Genomic DNA, 21,749 nt, shown 5'->3' with positions numbered 1-21,749 from the left:
TCTCAGGGTGGCCTCGAACTCTAAGTGATCCTCCTACCTCTGCCTCCCCAGTGCTGGGATTAAAGGCGTGCACCACCACACCTGGCTTCTTTTCTTTTTTTCTTTTTTTTTGAGACAGGAGATTCACTGAACCTAAAGCCAGCAAACTCCAGGGATCCTCCTGTCTCTGTCTTCCCAGTACTGGGATTACAGACATGTACTGCTGCACCCAGCTTTTATGTGGGTGCTAGGGATCCAAACACAGGCCCTCATGTTTGCAGCGCCAGCACTTTATCGACTGGGCCACCTTCCCATGGCCATTCCTGGATATTTTGTTCACCATGTATATTTCTTAATATTTTCCGTGGTATCCGTATTGCTGTTAGCAACAATTGATCGTCCGCTAATTCTACAAATAGAAAGGCTATGATGTCACCAAGCAAATCAAAGATGTGGAAAGGATAAATACTAAAAACTTGAGAATTATGCTGGCAAAAAAAAAAAAAAAATCTATAAACTATGGAAAGGAAGGTCTAATGAGACATTCTTGTTGAATTGGGCTTTGTGATTACCAGGGTTGGGTTACCTTTGGTTCTTTTTTTTTTTTTTTTTTTTTCCTTTCCTTGAAAGTCCAATTGCCTTGATTCTTTGGAAGTCAGAAGCATAGCTGTTGACCCAGCCACTCAGACCCAGGCTTATTACCCACTGGCAGTTGGGCAGTCCCTGACGACTGATCCTCCCAAGCCACGGAGCCTTCGCCCTCTGGACCTTGACTCGCAACATAAACTCGATGGGAAGACAGCAGGGAGGCTCAGTTCTGTATTTTGCTTTGCACACAGACAACTGGGAGGCTCCTGGACCGGCTTTGTGTTCTCACTTACTGTGGTTTGTCAGCGCAGATGCACTGAATGCCTTTCACCAGCTAGAAAGCAAAACAAAACTACATGTATCCCCCACATGCTACTTGGGCCTTTGTGAAGCCCAGTTATCCCCACAGATATACAAGCCAATAGTTACGTGACACATATGACATGAATAACAGTGCTGAGTTTCGACGGCTCCCTTTGTTGAATCATAATGTCTGAGGCCCATATCCAGTTATCGTCTCTTTAGATCCTTCCCTCCCCCAAATGACAGCGTTTATGGGGAGAATCTTCAACCAGCACTAAGGCTATTTTTAGGCATGACAGCAGACGGGAAAATGATGACCCTGAGTTGAGATACCATGAAGACTGTAATAGGACCACTCTGAAAACAGAGTGCAAGGTCCTCACGGGAGCAGGAATTCAGGATGCACTAAGTCACTCCTCATGTCACTGGCTACAGATACACACGGGCCAGATTTCCTGGAAATTAAAAAAAGAGAAGGCTTTTTTCCTGAACGTCCTCCTAACATAAACTACTATCTATTTATAAAAGAGGGAAAAGAGTATACATATATGTTAATGTGTCAAGCTTTTCAAATCACTATTGCCTACTTCCCAAATTGCCTATTTATTAAGTCTCATTTTCTTACAATGATTTCCTCTTCAAAGGTGCTTAGGAGTAGTCTATTCAGATGATTTTATTTTATTTTATTTTTTAGTTTTTTAAAAACTAGGTTTCATAGCCAAGCATGGTGGCACACGCCTTTAATCCCAGCACTGGGGAGGCAGAAGTAGGAGGATTGCTAAGAGTTCAAGGCCACCCTGAGACTACATAGTGAATTCCAGGTCAGCCTAGGCTAAAGTGAGACCCTACCTCAAAAACAAACAAACAAACAAAAAACCAAACAACAACAACAACAACAAAAAATTAGATTTCATGCTAGGCTGCCATTAGCAAAGCAGACTCTGCTCTTCTTTCCAAGAAACTTTCTAGAAAAGCCAAGTTTCCTTGTACAAAAGATGAGGAGCCCAGGGCTGAGGTAAGAGGCAATGGATACAAGACCAAGGTCTAAGCAGATTTATCTCCAGAAGATTGGCAGGAGCTTTGGGCTGGGAGATCAGGATGGGGCAAAGTCTCCATGAGTAAGGCTGCACCGTCAGGTCATTTCTGGGGATGGTCTATGAGGGAAAAAGCGAAAAGGCTCACAGAGGGGCCAGTGAGACCAAGCAAGAGAAAAGCCTAGAGCCAGTGCACATAAACAAAGGCATCCTTCACCCTGTGGACTTGGTTTTAGACAAGCCAGATTTCCTCAGAGAGAAAGGTGACCTATTTTTCAAAAGACTACCCAGGGTCCTCATCACTCAGCCTGACTTGCCCCACCTCAAGCACCCACACCTGTAACAGTGGCCCCGACAGCGCCGTGAGACGCTTCCTAATGCTGTCATGGATTGTATCTGTCATGTGGGTTTTAGGCTTCATAGATATGTAAAAAAAAAAAAAAAAAATCAAATAAATTCCCATGATAGCCAATGAAGTTAATTTGCATATGGTATCCTGCATGTCTAAAAAATTTTCATTACATATCAGCGCAGATGGAAAAACCATTTTCCCATCATTTTTTTTCTAGAAAAACTGTCAGTATCCAACACCATAACTGTCAGTTCTCTCCTATACCATTACCTATATGTGTTAGCAGCACATAATTAAAATACTGCTTTGGGGCATCAGAAATAGCTCAATGGTTAAGCCAACTTGCCTGCAAAGCCTAATGGCACAGGTTTGATTCCCCAGTACCCATGTAAAGCCAGCTGCAGAAAGTGGTACATGCATCTGGAGTCTTTTTTGCAAAAGCTGGAAGCCCTGGTGCACCCATTCTCTCTATCTGTATCTCTTCTCTCTCTCTCTCTGCTTGCAAATAAATAGATGAAAATATTTAAAATGGAAAAAAGTAAAATGCTGCTTTGCTGGATATGGTGGTATAGGTTTATAATCCTAGCTACTCAGGAGGCCTTGGGTTCAATCTTTAGTACCAAACAAACAAAAAGGCTTCTTCAGGGAAATGTAATAAAAGTCGTTATGAAAACCTTGGAAGAAACTAAGTGTAGACTTAGAACTCCTCACCCTCACTCTGTAACTGGTTTTTCTTCCCTACCTGACAGCTAATGCTCTTTACCCCGGGCCTCTTTCTTTCTGATCCGGTGTTCTCAATTGTGGTAGTGATGAGTAATAAATGACCTCCCTGTGGCTCATTTTACTGCCAGGGCCAGAAGTGGCATTATTGAGTCAGCTGGAGAGTGGATAGCAGATTGCCACACCTGATGGGTCCTGTGGATACGGGGCCACCTTTCTTGGTGGAGAACACTATCTTTTATGCATCCTAAATTCATGGGAGTCTTTCTCTAAGAAGAGCTTCCCTAAGACAGTTCATGGAAGACTCAAACATTTTTGAGAACACCCATCCTCAAGTGGCACGACAGTGTCATGAAGCTGATGTTGTTAGGTCAAAGATAGGTTTGTGGGACAAATAAAAGAAAAACTGGCCAGGCGTGGTGGCACACACCTTTAATCCCAGCTCTCGGGAATCAGAGGTAGGAGGATTGCCATGAGTTCAAGGCCACCCGGAGACTGCATAGTGAATTCCAGGTCAGCCTGGGTTAGAGTGAGACCCTACCTTAAAAAAAAAAAAAAAAAAAAGAAAGAAAAAAAAAGGAAAATCAGTGTTAAGATATTGCTGTGAGCTTTCCCTTCTGTTTCTTAAGAGCCTCTCTTCTCTTGGTTGTCTGTGTGCTGACATCAACGGCAGCTTTTCCAACAGAATGTGCATTTGGTTCTAATTCACTTTCAAAGCAACAGAGATGAACCTTTAGCAAGATGGGGAACATTCAGTTCCATTGTTCAGGCCGAGGATGGCTGACTTGGGTGGCAAAAGCCGAACAGTGTCTTCTCTGGAGAGGAAAATGCCTGTGGGTAGCAAGCCTCGTTCCAATCGCCTTTTTTAAAAAACAGATATAAATGTCAGTCAAAGAAAATCAAAGAATCCCTTCAGATCATAGTATTAGGAAGAACTCAGGAAATCATTTGGCTAGTTCTGCTGGCAAGTTTTGTTTCTTAAATAATTGTATAAATCCCAAGGCATTGTTATGTAATAAGGTCTAAGGTTAGAGCAAAATATCTGGATACCTCTCTTGGAACCCTACACTATCCTCCACAATGAGAAAAATGAATGAGAAGTTTTTGAGATTTGGCAGCTTTAAGATTTGAGAGTTTGTTCAATGGAAAATGGTAGAAACAGGATCCAACTTGTGTTCCTTTGGCAAAGGAACTCCTGAAACACTGCTTCATGTCTCAAACCAGAAACTCACTCTGTATCCCTGTGATTTTTCAGAAATACCATGGCAGCCACATTTCCTTGCTTCTCACTGACAGAAAGGAAGGCATGCTGGATAAGCTAATACAATAGAAGAATTCTGACGCACAAAATGTCCTAATGAAGTGTCCTTCAGGGACAAAACAAACAAACCCACGTTGGGAATTATGTAATTCTATCTTTGATATTATTTAGAAAACAACAGGGAGAAAAATACCATCCACCCCTGTGTTCCTCGAGAACCTCCAATCAAGGGCTCAGGCATGCTTCCTGGCTTCAGACTGGCTATAAATAAATTTAATAAGGATGAAAAAAAAAAATCACTGCATCATTTACAGTTCTTTCTTGACTCCAGCTGACAAAAATCCAGTCCAGATGTTTGTTTTGCAAGAACAACAATAACAGGGTGACCCCCCCCCACCCCGTAAGAAAGCTAGAGAAAGGGGGAGAGCTTTGCAGAGAAAGGGACAGACAGATGGTTGGCAAGAGCGGGTATGGACCAACTCCGGGTTAATTCTCATTTAACAGAGACACATTAATTAATTAATTTTGTGTATAAGAAATTCAGTTGATTAGCCTTCCCCCCTTCCTCATCCCTCCTTTCAAAGCCGCAGGGGCTTGGCTGGTGAGGCCCGAAATGGTTGTTCCATAACCTTTGCTTTTAAATTAAACAAATGACCTCAGGTTTTGGAGCAGTTGTTGACTCAGGGGAAAGTATGCCATTAAAAGTGTGCCAGAAACAGATTTAATTGGTACAAGTCCCAAAAAGTGCTCGAAAGAGCGCAGGCTTCCCGCATATAGATTTCAGGGAAATTACCCAAAGGCCGCACAGCTTTGTCAGAATCCGAGATGTGAAACAAGGCAGCTGAAAGGCTCCCTATCAAAAGGGTGAATTCAATTCGGGAGATATTAATCTGATTACCTAAGTGAGGCCGCGAATCGGATATGCTCCGCTGTGCGTTCTCTCGTTCAACCTGGACAGCTGGAGGAGCCAATGGCTTCCTTTCCCCTGACATATAATTAAGTTTTAAGAGCCGATCAAGTTACGGATACAAAGTTTTAAGAAATATTTCATTCAGGAGTGGCATTTACAGTACTTGCCTGTTGCAAGAGTCATTGTTCGCTTTATTTCCTTGAGCCATGCAGGAGAGTGTGCGGATCGGGGCCTAGGGCCTTGGTGTTTGTGTCTCAGGCTACAATAAACGCCCTCTGTGCACCTGCCTGGAGGAAAAACCAGTCCAGCCGCCTCCCAGGACAAAAGGGCCCTGTTTTAAGTGCTGAAAACCCAGACATGAACTGACCCTGTCAAATTCCAACTAGGAAAAAAAAAAATGTATCAATATTTTCATCCAATCCAGGAGGAGCTGAGTTTCTCCCTTTCTCATCCACGTTCCGTCTGAACGAGGGTGACTGGTCAACAGAATCGCCTTCTTTGTCACGAGACTCCTCACCTTTCTAGATTCCTTTCCCGACGGGAACTCACTGCCTGCACACCATCATATGTCCTCCGGGGGTCAACACATTCTCTCCCCTCTTTCTACACCAGGCCCTACCCAATGCAATCTTACTTTGGCCGTGCCAACTACGTCTTCCCAAATAGATGGGTTACCAGCTATATGTTCTCAAAGATTTCCCCAATGGTGTATACTTGTTACAAATTGGAGGTACAGGTAGAACTGCAAGATGCTTATCAGCAGGCCAGAGGATCAAAACTGTATTTCCTCTGTTCCCATTGTGGTTCCCAGTGTCAACTGTCAAAGGCCATGACCATTGGTGGATGACTTCTGGGAAAGCTATACGGCCTGGATTTGCTCTAACACACATCTAGAACAAATCATGCCAGGTTCAACTGGTAAGTACTTTATCATGATGGAAAATGATTTCTTACAAAATGAAAAAAAAAAACCAACAACAAGGTGAGGCTTCATTCATGAATTTTATCAGAGGCATGAACAACTTTGGTCTAAGGTGTAAACAACTTTGGTCTAGTAATAGGTAAAGAAACGGAGGACAAGGTGACTACCCCAATTACAGAGTACACGTTGCTTATCACACCAGAAAGACCTATGAATCATAGTCTCTGAGTTCTCTAGATCAAGGGGGAAGTTAATTAAATTATTATTTTGATAATTAACTTGACCTCTCCTTGCTAGTAAAGCTTTGGCCATAAGTAATTTTTGAATATACTTAATGAACAGCTAAGTTTTGAAGGGCAAGCAGCTTTCCTCAAGGTTGCTTCAATAGCTCCTCCAAATTCTAGCCCCGAGGGGCAGGAAGAACCAGATGATCAGCACAGGAAAACCAGGTTCTCTAACATGACCACCTCACCAGGATGCATGAATTGTTTGTGTCTGACGCAACCCTAAGAACCAAGTGACAGTTGATCCGACTTGGTGCTCATTAAACAGCCTGCCAAGAAAAACAGCCACCCACCACAATGGAAGCTGTGCCGACCTACCCTGGCTAACCCAGTGAGTTCTTGGTGAGATACATGCTGAGTCACAGCCAGCTACTTTAGGGGTGGGCCTAACCAGTGATCACGGTTGTCTATTAGCTGATATCAGGCTGTTGCACACACTATGATTCACAATAGACCAGCAAAGGAACTAAAATGTTCTGTCCTGATATGCTACAATGGTGGTCCATGCCACCATCACGAACTCTTGATGACCTTTCTTTTGTATTAGTGTTGCTGACCTTAAAATCTTCCTTCTGGGCTGAAGAGATGGCTCACCAGTTCAAGTACTTACCTGCAAAGCCTAAGGACCCAAGTTCGATTCCCCAGTACACAGGTAAAGCCAGATGCACAAGGTGGCACATACATCTGGAGTTCATTTGTAGTGGCTGGAAGCCCTGATGCACCCATTCTCCCTCCCTCTCTCTTTCTCTCTCTAGCTACCTCTTTCTCTCTCAAATAAATAAATAAACAAAATCTTCCTCCTTCATACTGACAACTCATTATACACAAACCTCCTTTTCTGGCTTTTCCTTATTTGCTTATCTTTCCCTGTCCAATGCATACACTATAGCACAACACGTGGCCAATTTAGATGAAAGTAAATTACAGTAGGCAGAAATTCTAGGATTCCAGCCAAACAAGCTGACAATCAGAATTAGCCTTTATATTTGAGATGGCAAGGGCCAAGGCAAAAGTTGATCATTACCTTGAACAGCCAAGAGGCATTTCATATCATGGATGCTTTATTCTGAATGAATGACTGAACAAACGAACAAATGAACTATTCAACAGATAGAGCCAATGCTGAAATTTTGGGTTCAGTTTCACTATTCTTGGGATAGTAAAGAATTTTCCAATGACAATAAGGGAAAAATTTGAACTAGACCCAGCAATAGGCATACATGAGATGACTCAGTAGGATGTGGCAAGAAAATACTAGAATCTTATTTTATCTAAAACATTTTTTTCTATTTCCAGAATGTTTTATATAACTTAATAGTATAGTAGTGCTATGTTTCATAGACAACAATTTACATATTTGAGGATAGCACGCTAAAAAAAATGATGGGATATAGATTCAAAAAATGAAGACTTCTACTCTTGATAACCAATGTAATAACTGTAACAGAGATTCACCAAAAGCCCCAGGAGGGCTGATCCAGCCCAGGCTTTCTCTATTCAGGTTTCTTGTCATTGTTCTTTTTTTAAAAAAAAATTTATTTTATTTATTTGAGAGACAGAGAGAGGCAAGGAGAAAGAGAATGGGTGCACCAGGTCCTCCAGCCATCTGGCTTATTCCTGGGGAATTGAACCTGGGTTCTTTGGCTTTGCAGGCAAGTGCCTTAATCACTGAGCCATTTCTTCAGCCCTCTCTTTGATCATCTTTAAAGGATTAATAGAGAAGCTTATCTGAAGCTCAAGAGGGAAGTTTACTCTTGTAAAGGTCAAAAGCCTGAAAAGGCCAGCCAGGCATCATCTAAAGCAGTTCTCTCAGCATGTGGCTGAGGGAAAGGAGGTCCAGAGAAATTAGATGACTTCATGACCTGCTCAAAATAGCTCAGATGGTTTTTCAAGGTATAGAAACAGCAACAATTATATTGAATTATGGGGTTCAACTGTGGCAACAACAGAAATATGGGGCTATATCTATACCCGAGGCAGGTTCTGAAAAGTTGAGCACAGGTGTAGTGTCTGAGAGCAGACACGGGAGCCAGGATCTGGGTTTGAATATTGACTAATTAGCAGTGATGTGGCCACCAGCAAGTGAGGTCTGTGCATCAGTGTCTTTGTTTCTAAAATGAGGGGGAAACTGAATCCCACAGGCACAAGGTATTAGGCTCAATCTCAGCACTGCAAAAACAACAACAGAAACTTGACCACACAAACCTGCTGAGCTTTCCTGTGCTCAGTGCACAGCTGCTGTAGTGCAGGTATTTAATACTATTGCTGTAACCACTAGCAAAAGGAACGTGAAAGATGCATCTGTTTCCATCGCGCCATTTTATCTTATTTTGCTTTGTTTTTTAAAGACAGGGTCTAGTTCTGGCCAAGGTTGACCTAGAACTCACTTTGTGAACTCAGGCTGGCCTCAAACTCACAGTGATCCTCCTACCTCTGCCTCCCAAGTGCTGGGCTTAAAGGCATGCACCGCCATGCCTGGCTTCCATAGCTCCATTTGGAACTTCAAATCGTTTGCTATTTCCTCACCTCTTAGCAAAGGTGGCCTGACACTTATTCTCACTGGAAGATATTTTGATAAATAGAGAAAGGGCTCTTCTGATTTGTGGTTATTGTTGTTTTGTTTTCATGTAGCTCAGTCTGGCTCCAGGCTCACTATGTAGCCTCAGAGGAGCTTGAACCCCTGTTCCTCCTGCCTTCCACCTCCCAAGAGCAAGAATTATCAGTGTGAGCCACCATGCCAGGGTCATTTGATGTTTTACAGTAGCTTAATATAGCAAAGAATTCTCTTCAAGGTTGATGAAATGGAAAATAAAAAAAACTAGACATGGCTACTCAAGATCTTAGAAAGGCTAAACCAATATTGCAAAGTTCTCACTTCTCTAAAGGAGTGTAGAGCTGTCTCTACTCCAAAGTGATAAGAGATCAAGATCCAAATTCTCTAGTTTCATCCCCATTACTTCTAGAGCCTAGAAAGCGCTTCCTGAGAGTTATCTTTGAACTACAGAATGACCTGTTACTTCGGTTTCCATGGGCCCAGCATCGCCACGGGTGGCAGGAATTCAAACTGATCAGCATGGTGGACAAGTCCTTTCACAATCTGGCTCCACCTTGGTCCGTGTGCCATCTTTATTCTGTCACAGGGATTTTCCTCTCTGCTGGAAGAACCTTCCCCTTCTCTGTCTCTTCTCAGGAACTACCAAAGACACTTCAACGGAAGTGTCTGTCTTCTTGCTGTGGAGTCTTTCTAGAGAGTCCCGTCCTCAAGCTGGGACTCCCACGAGCTCACCCCACAATCTCTTAACACTTGGGCCATGATGACATCCAGTCTACTTCATTACTAGCCCATCATGCTCCCCAACACTACCTGTGAGGTTCCCAAACAGCACTGACTGGAACTTCCATCTGCCTCCCCAGCAGCATCTGCCTAATAAATATCCTTATTGTGTATTTGAGTAACCTACCACAGTCACCACCCTTGTGTGAATGAGATTCGTTCCTCCTCCCGCACAGCTGACTCATTACATTTGGGTTCTTTCTTATTGTCAATTATCATAGTTTAGTGCTGACATACTTTGAAGATATTTGGGAGTATTTATGATGTGTGAGTGATTAAAAACTACAATAGTGGGCTGGAGAGATGGCTTAGCGGTTAAGCGCTTGCTTGTGAAGCCTAAGGACCCCGGTTCGAGGCTCAGTTCCCCAGGTCCCACGTTAGCCAGATGCACAAGGGGGCGCACGCATCTGGAGTTCGTTTGCAGAGGCTGGAAGCCCTGGCGCGCCCATTCTCTCTCTCTCCCATTATCTGTCTTTCTCTCTGTGTCTGTCACTCTCAAATAAATAAATAAATAAATAAATAAATAAATAAATAAATAAATAAAAACTACAATAGTGGTGCCATGCTTCCTAGGTAAATATAGGTCCAAGGCTCTAAACAATCCTTCGTTTGCCCCTCTCCTCGCCTCATTCATTCATCAAATATTTGTTGAGTACATGCTGCTGCCTGACGCTATTCTTGTCTGTGAAGATCTAGCAATGAGCAGAAGAAACAAATATCCTACTCTCAAGGAACTTACATTCTAAAGACTGGGAGCTAAGGTGATTTAGTGCTATTGGCTCAAAGGGAAAGGTATTACCCCAGGATTCAGCTTGTTCCTTGAAGGAGCCTTTGGATCTGTCCCTGGGCTCTGGGGCTACTTACTCACTGACAGGTTTCTGGGGGAATCTACTTTGAAAATTTTAATTGATTGTTTTATTTCCAGTTTACAGGTCTTTGGGGGAGAGTATGTTCTCCTTGTCAATTTATCTGTTCTTATTATTGGCGTATATAATTTATACAAAACAATGGATTGCATCATGTCATTTTCACACATTATTTATATATTTATTTAGACAGGGTCTTGGTATGTAGCCCAAGCAAGCCTTGAACTAACTAACTTAACTCCTTCTCCCCCTCTCTCCCTCCTTCCTTCCTTCCTTCTTTTCAGGCAGGGTCCCACTCTACCTTAGGTTGTCCCAGAACTCACTCTGTAGCCCAGGGTGACCTCAAACTCATAACAATTCTCCTACCTCAGCCTCTCCAGTGTTGGGATTACAAGTGTCCTGGACAGGGACAAGGATCTCCTAGAAGAGCCACAGTGAAGTCATCACTGAGGGTGAAATGAGACTTCTCCGTGGTGCCACTGCTCTGGGGTCCCAGTGCTCAGGAAGTAAGCCCTCATCCTGAGGCTGAGGGAGGAGTACCCAAGGAGTAACTGTGACACAGGTATTTCCATCAAAATGGCTGCACTAGGGGCCCCATCTTCCTATAACTAACCCCTCTTTATGCTCTGTAAGTGACCTTCCAACAAACTCCCCGGTTCTTTGAACTGATACTGGTGGGCTCATATTTTGGTCTGCCATCTGAGCCCTGTTTGGAATGAAGACATGTGTTCTTGTCTCCCCAGGGGGCAAGTTTCTCGTGACAGACTGAAAGGGTCAGTAGGTACCATCCTCCTATCTAGCCAACTTACACTAGTATCTTCTCAGCCAGTCTTTCCATTAGCTGTTATATTGGGGTGCAAACCTCATGGGTTCTCCTTCCTAAGGACTCTGTCTTTCACATAGAACCCATACTGCCTTCATTCATTGGCACTGCAGAAAGGAGCAGCACATTGGCCATGGTCTTTGTCATATGACATCTTAGCTACAGCTGACTGGATGAGAGGACAACCCACGTATAGAGTTACAGGTGAATCGGGCCAATGATGTCCTAAGGTCAAGGGTCAGGGATAATAAAACCAACAGTGAAGCCAGGAAGGGTGGCGCACGCCTTTAATCCCAGCACTTGTGAGGCAGAGGTAGGAGGATTGCCATGAGTTTGAGGCCACCCTGAGACTCCATAGTGAATTCCTGGTCAGCCTGGGCTACAGCGAGACCCTACCTCTAAAAACAAAAACAAAAACAAAAAAACTACAAGGTGAAAACCAAATAGAATGGCTTATGTTTCAACCTTTCCAACTCTGTGTGATCTATGTTTTGGTTCCCATTTGCATATAGGTAAAGAGAATCTCACCTCTTCTCAGAAGAGCTCTGTGGATAGTTCTAGACCCAGCCTCCATAGGTTGGAATCCTGGCTGTACCATTAACTGTGCTGCCAAGTAACGCCTGGATTCTTTGTCTACAACGTGGGATCATAATGGGTGATGTTTCCTTAGAAGGCTGTTGTGAGGACTATAAACGTCAGCTATTCTTACTAATAACCTTGCTCTTTAAAAAGTGAACTCTAGCCTGTGGAGATGGCTTATTGGTTAAGGTGCCTGTCTGCAAAGCCAAAGGACCCAAGTTCAATTCCCCGGGACCCACATAAGCAGATGCACAAGGCGGCGCATGCACGTGGAGTTTGTTTAAAGTGGCTGGAGGCCCTGGTGTACCCATTCTTTCTCTCTCTCTCTCTCTCTCTCTCCCCACCCATTTCTGTATCTTTCTCTCTCAAATAAATAAATAGCCGGGTGTGGGGGCACACGCCTTTAATCCCAGCACTCCGGAGGCAGAGGTAGGAGGATTGCCGTGAGTGTGAGGCCATCCTGAGACTACATCGTGAATTCCAGGTCAGCCTGGGCTACAGTAAGACCCTACCTCGAAAAACCAAATATATATATATACATATATATATATTTTTTATTTATTTATATATTTATATATTTATTTATATATATATTTCTTTTTAAAAAGGGAACTCCACTGGCTTTCTGTTCTTGCTTTCAACAGAGCCCTGAAACTTTCTAATAGCTGCTCTATCCCAGCCTACGTATGATCCAGTGGAGGCTGCATGAGTGCCAAGGCACCCCCTGCTACGTATCTGCCTCCCCTCTTAAGGATGTTTTCTCCTTGAGCGCTCATGGGCAGACATACTTGTCTTGGTACTTCTGGTGTTTAGCAAGGATAGAACCAATGAATATAGCAGTAGTTCTCACTGTGGTCCCTGGTGTCATCAACTGCACACAAGTTGTTACAAATATACATTTTTTGGTCTCTCTCCAGACCAATGGAAACTCGAGGAGTGAGAGCCCAAGAACATGTGTATTAATAAAAGTTCCCCATGATTCTGATGTTGGTTAAAGTATGAGAACCACTATAAAACAGGTTCTGGTAGAGACATTTAACTACTGCATAACTTTTTCTTTTATGAGAGAGAGAGAGAGAGAGAGAATTGGCACACCATGGCCTCTAGCCCCTGCAACAGACCTTCATATGTGTGTGTCACCTTGTGCACATGCATGACCTTGCATGTCTGGCTTATGTGGGTTCTGGGGAGTTGAACCTGGGTTCTTAGGTTTCACAGGCAAGCGCCTTAACTACTAAGTGATCTTTCCAACCCCACTCTGTGTCTTTGACTGAAGAACAGCTCTAGTATATTGGGACAAGTCATCCATCTTCTTTGAGCATGTGACACATCAGAACTGAGATCAGAGTTCAGCTGGACCATTCTTGGGGCAGACTACCTGGCTGGACCTTTTATATTCCTCCCGCTAATCTTACTAAACGTCACAAATGTATTGTGTAAATATTTCATACCACATTACAATACAAACTAAACCATCCCCTGGACAAAACCAGCTCTTCTCCCCTTCTTCATGATCAGTCAGGCCTACCAGCCTCCAGCCCTTGGTGGAGAATTCTCTGTGATGATGGCCAATAAGGATATTTTCTCAGAGAATCCTTCCAACTTGAAAGCTTCAAGGATCATGCCAACCCTTTCTCTGAGCTTTAGCCTGTTACTATGAAGCTGAGGCAACTGACAAAGGCTGGCTTTGGTGTTTTTGATCTTGAAACTTTTGGTCCCTTTGACCTTAATAATTTATAGGAATGTGTCTGGATGTTGGAGACTAGACCATAAATTCTACATGGTAAAGAGGTCTGAGAATGAGGGGGAAATCCTTTCAAAACACTTACCCCGGGGCTGGAGAGATGGCTTACTGGTTAAGACGCTTGCCTGTGAAGCCTATGGACCAGGTCTGATTCCCCAGGACCCACGTAAGCCAGATGCACATGGTGGCGCACATGGTTTGCAGTCGCTGGAGGCCCTGGCACGCCCATTCTCATTCTCAATCTCTCTCTCTCTCTTAAATAAATAAATATTTGTGAGAGAGAGAGAAAAAAAAAATTATCCCAGAACAGGGCATAGAGATGCAGGTTCATAATCCTAGCAACTGGGACTCGGGAGTAGGAGGATTGGAAGTGCAAGGCCAGTCTGGCCTACATAAAGCAAGACCCTGTCTCAAAACAAAACAACTATGTGGTTCACCCCTCACACAAACTACTCCCAAGTCTCATCCCCTCATCCAACTTGATGACAAGGCACGTTGTGCTTCAAGTGAGTCTCCCTTTGGCAAACTACACAGAGCTCCTGACTAGAAGTATTTCCTGGTGGTCGACTTTCCCTTTCTCCTTTTGATCTCTCAGCCATGGTTATATTGCAGCCGCCCCCCCCCCCAAAGCCTCCCTGCTGAAAAGCCTCAACAAGGTCCCCTCCCTCTTGAGATTTATAGCTTTTCTGACATTTGTAGGCCGTGCCCATCTCCTCTCAACTCTAGTTTTCCTTGCCTCACATAATATTTAGATCTTCTTGAGCCAAATGCCACACATTTTTTTTTTTTGGTGTTTTTAATCTTTTTTTTTCTATAAATTAGATCTTTCATGGCATCTGAATAGTTGTTGGAAGTAACATAGTCAAAGTGCTGTGAATTCTTGGATACCAGGCAAAGTGAAACGTGGGCAGATGTGTGTGTCCTTGTGAATAAGAGCACGCGAAGTCTTGCATGTTGACATATGTCTGTGGCTTTGGAATCAAAGGCTCAAAGATCACCAGGTCCTTTAAATATTTTTTATCCGAAACTCGCTCCTAAGAAGCAGCAGTGTCCAAATCTAAGATTTCATGGGAAGTATTGTGACTTCTGTTCCTGGCACTGCCCCTTCTCCCTCACTGTGTGGCCTTTGAGTGACTCCCCTTCTCTCCTTCATGCTTCAGTTGCTTGAAGTGAATTAAGAAATTCATCATTTTCAGACATCTTAAAGTGCTATGGAAATGCTAATGCTAATACTGTTGATCACAATTTTTAATATTAACCTTGAAGTCACATGGTGACATCTTAGGCTTTCAAAGCACTAATTATAGCTAACCTACACCGTACCCCCATGACTGAGGACTGAACCTGCTCCACCCCACACACTTTGGACACAGTCTGCACAAACCAATGAACTTCAGTGTGAGCCTGTGCTGCAAAGAGCCTTGGAGCTAATGTGTGGAGAGAGTTGGCTAACCTGAGCAACCCACCCAAAAGTTTGTGGTTAATGGATTACAAATTTGGGTAATGCAGAACAATAAATCACAACTAAAATAATAAAGCTGAAAGTACACACAATTTAAGCAGAAACACCAGTGTTTTTTATCGGAAATGAAAGAAACCATTGATCATAGCAACTGTCTGAGATTAGCAGGGAGCCACATTTTCAAACATCCTGCAGTAAATCCAGAGCAGATCCAGCTGGAAAGCAAGAGTGGAAATAAAACTCGAAAATTCATACCATGCTTTGAAGTCTGCCTCTTTCACAACCATGAGTCCCCGATTCCCCCAACTGTTCCGAGCTGCTCTTGCTTGCTGAATTTATTTTAAAAGAGACACAAGCCACACACTCGCATCTAATCTTTCAAATGGACTCCAGCTTTTTGCAGGGGTGGCTTGTTAGGGGAATTTGAATCCCAAAATACTTTCTCTTGCAAATGAAATCAGCCATCAGTTCCCTGACTCGACAGGAATAGAAAGGCTCCCAGCACTAAAACTGGAAACCACACTTGGTTTGAATAAGGGCTGCCTTTTTTTTCTTTTGTTCTTTCCTTGACCCTTCCCTACACTTTTCATTTTTAGCCTTCATGTGCTAGAATCTTCCAGAAACTATTCAAGGAAATAAAAAAATACCAATATGCCAGATGCTGGAATGCCAGGGTGACAACTCAACAATGTTTACCTTCCCATGCAGTGGGCCATGCTGCCACACTTTAGAACTGCTATCCTCAGATGATAGTAAGCTAAACTGGTCTGAGCTGAGCAGAGCTTCAATCTTGTCTCTGTACACCAATGTCACCTACCAGCTATGTCCCAGTAGATGGACAGTCAACCAGCTCTGCTCAAACCCCAGGGCAGAATAGAATACGCATTTTTTTAGCCACCTAGACTATTAAATCCTTTCCTTAATGGTTTTTTAAAAATATTTTTGGCTGACAGAAAGCTGGAAGAAGCCATTCTACATGTAGTTCAATGGGAGAAAGAGATACCACCAGTGAAAATACTCAACACTGGACACTGCCAGCCTTATAATTGGCCAGCCAACCCAAATGAGCCAACGGGTGCAATAGTGGCACGTCTGTCATGGTGGAAACCAACTGCCCTCTAATTGAACTGGAGGCTCCATGGGGGGAATACATCCCTGATACTGAAAACTTAAAACGGGGTAGTCATGAGCCCTAGGGGTGTAACATCTGCTCATGTCTGGAAAAATGTATATACTATGCTTATCAAACTGCCCAGTAAGCAATTCTCTTAATATCCATATCCTTATATTAATGCTACTCTTACTTTGGGTAAAGAATCTTCTCTTTTCAGATGGCAGTGACTTTGGGATGACTCAGAAGGTATCATAGTGCTGGAAAGAAGTGACTGGAGTAACATCTCGATCACACCTTCCAAGGCTCATGGTCTAATGCAGAAGAGGTGGCAGAAAGAATGTAAGAGCCAAAGGAAGGGTAGGACTCCTTACAACGTGCTCCCTCCAGACATAAAATGCCCTGGATATCCATGACTTCATAGTGTCTGACACTACCTACACGAGACCATCAAAAGAGGAGGAAAAGATCATGACATCAAAATAAAAGAGAGACTGATTGAGATGGGGGGGGGGATATGATGGAGAATGGAATTTCAAAGGGGAAAGTGGGGGGGTATTACCATGGGATACTTTTTATAATCATGGAAAATTTAATAAAAATTGAGAAAAAGATTGTGTTTACTTATTTAAGAGAGAGAGAACAAGAATGGGCACACCAGCGCCTCTTGTAACTGTAGATAAACTCCAGACGCATGCGCCTTGTTGTGCGCCTGGTCTTACATGGGTACTGAAGAATCAAGCCCTGGCTTGCAGGATTGGCAAAGCAAGTACCTTTAACTACTGAGCATCTCCCTGGCCATCCCTAATGGTTAACATGGAGAAAAGGAAGGCTCCCTGGGACTAAGGTCAGTAATCCTTAGAATCTTCAATGACCACAAAGAGGAACTAGCAAGAGCAAAGAAATACAACAGTCACAACGACCAGTAAATGAGATCTGTGATAATCTATACCTTGAAATTTTTGCCAAAAATAACAAAAACTGAAGAAGAAAATACTTTGAATCACAGTGCCAGGTCTAGAAGGATATAAAACTTAAAACCTCTAATATATACATATATAGATATATATTCTGTTAATTAATAGGTTGTGCAGACAGAATATTACTAAAGCCTTTCCCAGCTCTGATAAATATTGTAAAGTGGGTCTAAAGATTAAGAAGATAAATCTATTGATAATATTTTTTGTTTGTTTGTCTTGTTTTTTGAGGCAGGGTCTCACTCTAGCCCAGGCTGACCTGGAATTCACTATGTAGTCTCAGGATGGCCTCGAACTCACAGCGATTCTCCTACCTCTGCCTCCCGAATTAAAGGCGTGTGCCCGCCCCCACCCCTGGCCTAAATCTACTGATAGGATTTTAATTCTGATCTATTGAGCAAGAACAATGAACTTGTGGCTGATGGTAGTCTGGATTACTTTGGTGTACCTGCAACATCCTTCTCACTTTGTATAGAATTCCGGGCTTGCCAGTCTCCTGCTCTCTCCATACATCTCCCACACAAACAGACACAACCAGAAGCGTGTGTCAACCAGCAAGAAGAGTGAGAAACACCCTGGGAATGGGATGACTATAACTTTGTCCAGTGTGCATAAGTCCTGAAAGTTCTATTTTCCCAAAGAAATGAGAAAGTTTGCGAAAGGCAAGCTGCTAGTGGATAAGCACACAGCACGCGTGAGGAGTTATTTTTAACTAAAGATGGAAAATGTAATCTGCCCTCTCATTCCTTCTCCTGGCACAAGCAATTAAAGCAGAGCGGGTCGGGAAAAGTCCTTGGGCCAATGGCATTCACGTCTTCCATCCTTGGCTGTCCTGCCCAGGAGCTGAGTAACTCAACAGTCTAAGGAAAGGAATCCTACCATGGACTGCAGGCGGTGAACACTGGTCGGCTTGGTCCAAGCAACAACCCAGCTACAAATGTAGTAAGTGTAGTGAGGGTGACCCGGCAACACAAAAACAAAGGACTCTCCACTTTGCAAACACTGGGAGGGCAACAGCTGGTCAGCTGAGATTAAAGGAGCAGGAGAGCACCTCCCCCGTCTCCTGACTTCTCCCCCCCATCCCCCCCAAAGAGCCTTCCTTGCAGCCAGCCAGGACTCACTTTTACAGCCCTGTGCAGATGACCTTGTCCCAGCTAAGATAGGAGCTCCTTTGATCTCAGCAGGGGGACGCTCTGGGCCTGCAGCTGGCAGATATTAATAGCACAGTATCCGCTCTGGTAGAAGGGATCTCTCAGTTGGGCCAGGTCACTTGTATCCCCTCTGCGTCAGAGCAGAAGGGACCTTATTTCCCTGAATTGGTCCCTGCTGGGCACCCCTCTCAGGTCACCTCAGCTCGTGGTACTGCTGGCTGCTCCAGGCTGCTGTGCTCACTCCACGGCTGTTTTCAAGAGAGCACTGTTTCAGCAATGGCCTCTACTCTGCAACTGAAATCCATCACAGGCCTCGGTAGATCAGAACTCCACCCATCTGTGTGTGGCTGCCCCTCAGCTGTAGACCACCTCAACACCCCCCCCCCTGTCTAATTGTATCAGCACTGGAAAAGACTTGAACAGTCTTATTTTTCTAGTCTAACACTGAACAGAAGAGGAAACTGAGACCCAAAGTGATTAAATGACTGGCCGATGACCACAGTTAACACCCAGGCAAAGCTGACTGAATAAATACTTGAAACTACAACAAATCAATTTTTTATATCTCTGAGATGGATATGTCATATATCTATATCTCATTAACCAGTTCAGTGTTTGAAGGGGGAATACATGCTCTAAGAAATCTTTTTCTTTTCTTTCTCTTTTTTGTAGTGCTGGAGATAGAACACCAAGGCCTTATACATGCAGGGCTCTATAACTGAGCTATACCCCCATCCCAAATTTATTCATTCAGTAAGTAGCTTCATTAGAGAATATTAGGGAAAAAAAAATAGTTCTGTGGTCCTCTTTACCTGTTCAGCTATACAAGAAAAATATTTAGAAAAAAAAAAAAACTGCTTCCATTCCCCTTTGGGTTTCATAATAAAGAGCAGTTATTTTAGGATGAGCTAGTAATGTCCTTTACTAAAAACACTTCACCATTTTCTTGCAGCGATAATGGCATCCAAGGCCGTTTCTTCTTTTCTCTGTTTTGATCTTCTTTGCTTAATATAAAACAGGAAGCCAATGTACAGAAAGTACTTGCTGACTTTGAAATAAGGAAGCAAGACAGCTGGGCATAGTGGCGCTTGCCTTTAATCCCAGCACTCAAGAGTTCGAGGCCACCCTGAGAACTATATAGTGAATTCCAGGTCAGCCTGGGCTAGAGTGAGACCCTACCTCAAAAAACCAAAAAAAAGAGCATGCAGAGTTAACTTTCCTAGACCTTTGATTTCCACAACTGAGCTGGTTGAGAGGCCATAGAAGAGGAGGAGAGGGCGAGGCTCGTTGTACAGGCCAGGTGGTTCTGAGGGAGAGGCAGTTTTTAAACTTGGAGTGGCCTTTGGAAGAGAAGGGATTGCAAAAGCCCAAGTGGAAAATGCTGTTCTAGACACCGTGAACTGTCTGGGCAAAGGAATGCAGGGGGAGGTCAGAGCGGAGAAGGCAGGCCGCAGACCAACAGCACACTTGCCTTGAATCTTCATTTAAAGAATTGGTAGATCAAATGGGAAGGAAAGGGCACACTCTGAAGGGCTAGGAATAACCTTAGTTTTAGTCTAATAATCTAGAAACTGGCTTATCCAGAAGAAAAGAAAATACTGGAAGTTTGGCATTCACTGATCCCCATTTCTACCCTGGCTGATTACAACAAACTCCAAATCTCTGAACATTTTAAAATTGGTTTGCTGACTTTAGCTCATTCTCGGGAAAGACATTTCTCAGGACGCTAGAAAGGAGCCAAACTGAGGAAGTTGACAGTAGAGGATATGATGGAGACCGATTATGAGTTTAATAAATCAGTTGATGACAACACAAATTAAAAAAAAAAAAGAAGTGGTCAGAGGAAAACTATATTTGGAAAGAGAGGCTAAAGTAGATTTGATAATGAAAGGAGTTGAGGGGAATGAATTCTAGATAACTCAGATTTGCAGCTCCGGTGGCAGGAGGATGACAGCGTAAAATATTTTGAAGCTTTTCTAAGCGTGCGGTTAGTTTTTCACTCTGAAAGATACCAAGGCTGATCCCTAGGAGACCACCTGGCCAGTCACTCCAGAGACTTTCGAAACCCAAAAGTCTCCCCACTCCCATTCCATCACAAACAATTCTCAGAAGTAGACAGGGAAGAGGGGCTTGGGAGAGGGACACACACCTTCACCCAGGCCTGAAAGTCAGCTACGACTTGAAGAGCTTTCAAGAAAACCAGAAACCACCTCTGGCTTCTTGACGTAGTTCCTCCAGCTACGTAAAGCTCACTGCTGTCAAAACCACAGCCAGTCTGACCTTTGCTGGCATGGAAGAGTGCTGAAAAGTTGGCTGATTTACCAATGAGGAGTGTTTGTTTTTTTTTTCTTACTTGTTCTGTATTGCTGATCAGGAACGCCACTATCTCCCACACATGGAGCTAGCAAACATGCTTAGCCAATCCAAACAAAAGGCTAAATTGCCATGGGACCACTAACTAGCAAGGGCAACTCTGGGGCATCAGGCTCCCCAGTGGTAACCCTGACACAATCATTTAACACTCTGCCAGGCCCTATAGTAAGGACCCAAGACAACCCAGGGAAGAGGCCCAGCCCTCCCTCAGAGGGACCTGATGGATGCCTGGGGAGATGACTCACTAAGTGAGAAGGGATTTCACTCTGAGAGTCAGGACAAGAGACACTCCAAAGACAAGGAGATCGGCGGCAATGGCAAGGTGGCCAAGCCAAAAAGTCTCCAGGCTCCGCTCTACCAGCTCTCCACGGGAGGCTGAGGGACAGTGGAACTGTACGGCAGTGTCAGGTTTCAGCCTCTGCAGGACAGATTCCCTTACCTTCAGACAGGGACAAATCATCAGCCGGAGACACCAGGTCTGCTTGAGAAGGGAGGGCTCCGCTCAGATGGGTTGTAATTTGATTCGTCAAGATAACCTGCGAACAGACCGGGAGAAGGAAGGGGGAAGGGAGAAGAAAGAGGGAGAAGACCAAATTAATTACTAGAGCTATCAAAAGGCAGCCTGTGGGTTAGAAGACTGATAAGTGCCCAGGTAGGAAAACCCCAGCTCTAACTTTCACCAGCTTATCTTCAGGTAAGGCCTCTCAGTTATTCAAAACCCAGAACACAGAAAACAGGTGGACATTTTTCCAAAGCTTAAAATGGCTAATCGATTCCTCCTAAATGCTGAGAAAATTGAGCCCGAGGGTATTATCATATTAGCTAAAAAATAGAAAAAAGAAGATTAAGGTGCACGTGTACAGGTTTTATGAATTTTATCAATTTTGAAATTTTTTTCCAAAACCTGAGATATTGCTGGTACTGATTAAAAGGAATCAGTAAAGTTCTGGATGTGATTTCTTCCCCTACTGCTTCA

At 43.6% G+C, this 21,749-nt stretch overlaps 1 protein-coding gene across 3 annotated transcripts in view; it reads right to left on the bottom strand.

Moving 5' to 3' along the window:
- The window catches only part of Rad51b (RAD51 paralog B), a 631,041-nt gene that overhangs the window by 159,265 nt on the left and 450,027 nt on the right, over nucleotides 1–21,749 (bottom strand). For all 3 annotated transcript variants that reach the window (XM_045154309.1, XM_045154308.1, XM_045154310.1), the window contains exon 8: nucleotides 21,213–21,309. In XM_045154309.1, the coding sequence (XP_045010244.1) occupies nucleotides 21,213–21,309 (97 nt within the window). The remainder of the gene's footprint in view (nucleotides 1–21,212; nucleotides 21,310–21,749) is intronic.

This window comes from Jaculus jaculus, chromosome 7, assembly GCF_020740685.1.
Source record: "Jaculus jaculus isolate mJacJac1 chromosome 7, mJacJac1.mat.Y.cur, whole genome shotgun sequence".
NCBI lineage: Eukaryota > Metazoa > Chordata > Mammalia > Rodentia > Dipodidae > Jaculus > Jaculus jaculus.
Note: the sequence above shows the minus strand (reverse complement) of the source record. Positions and strands in the feature narration are given on the sequence as shown.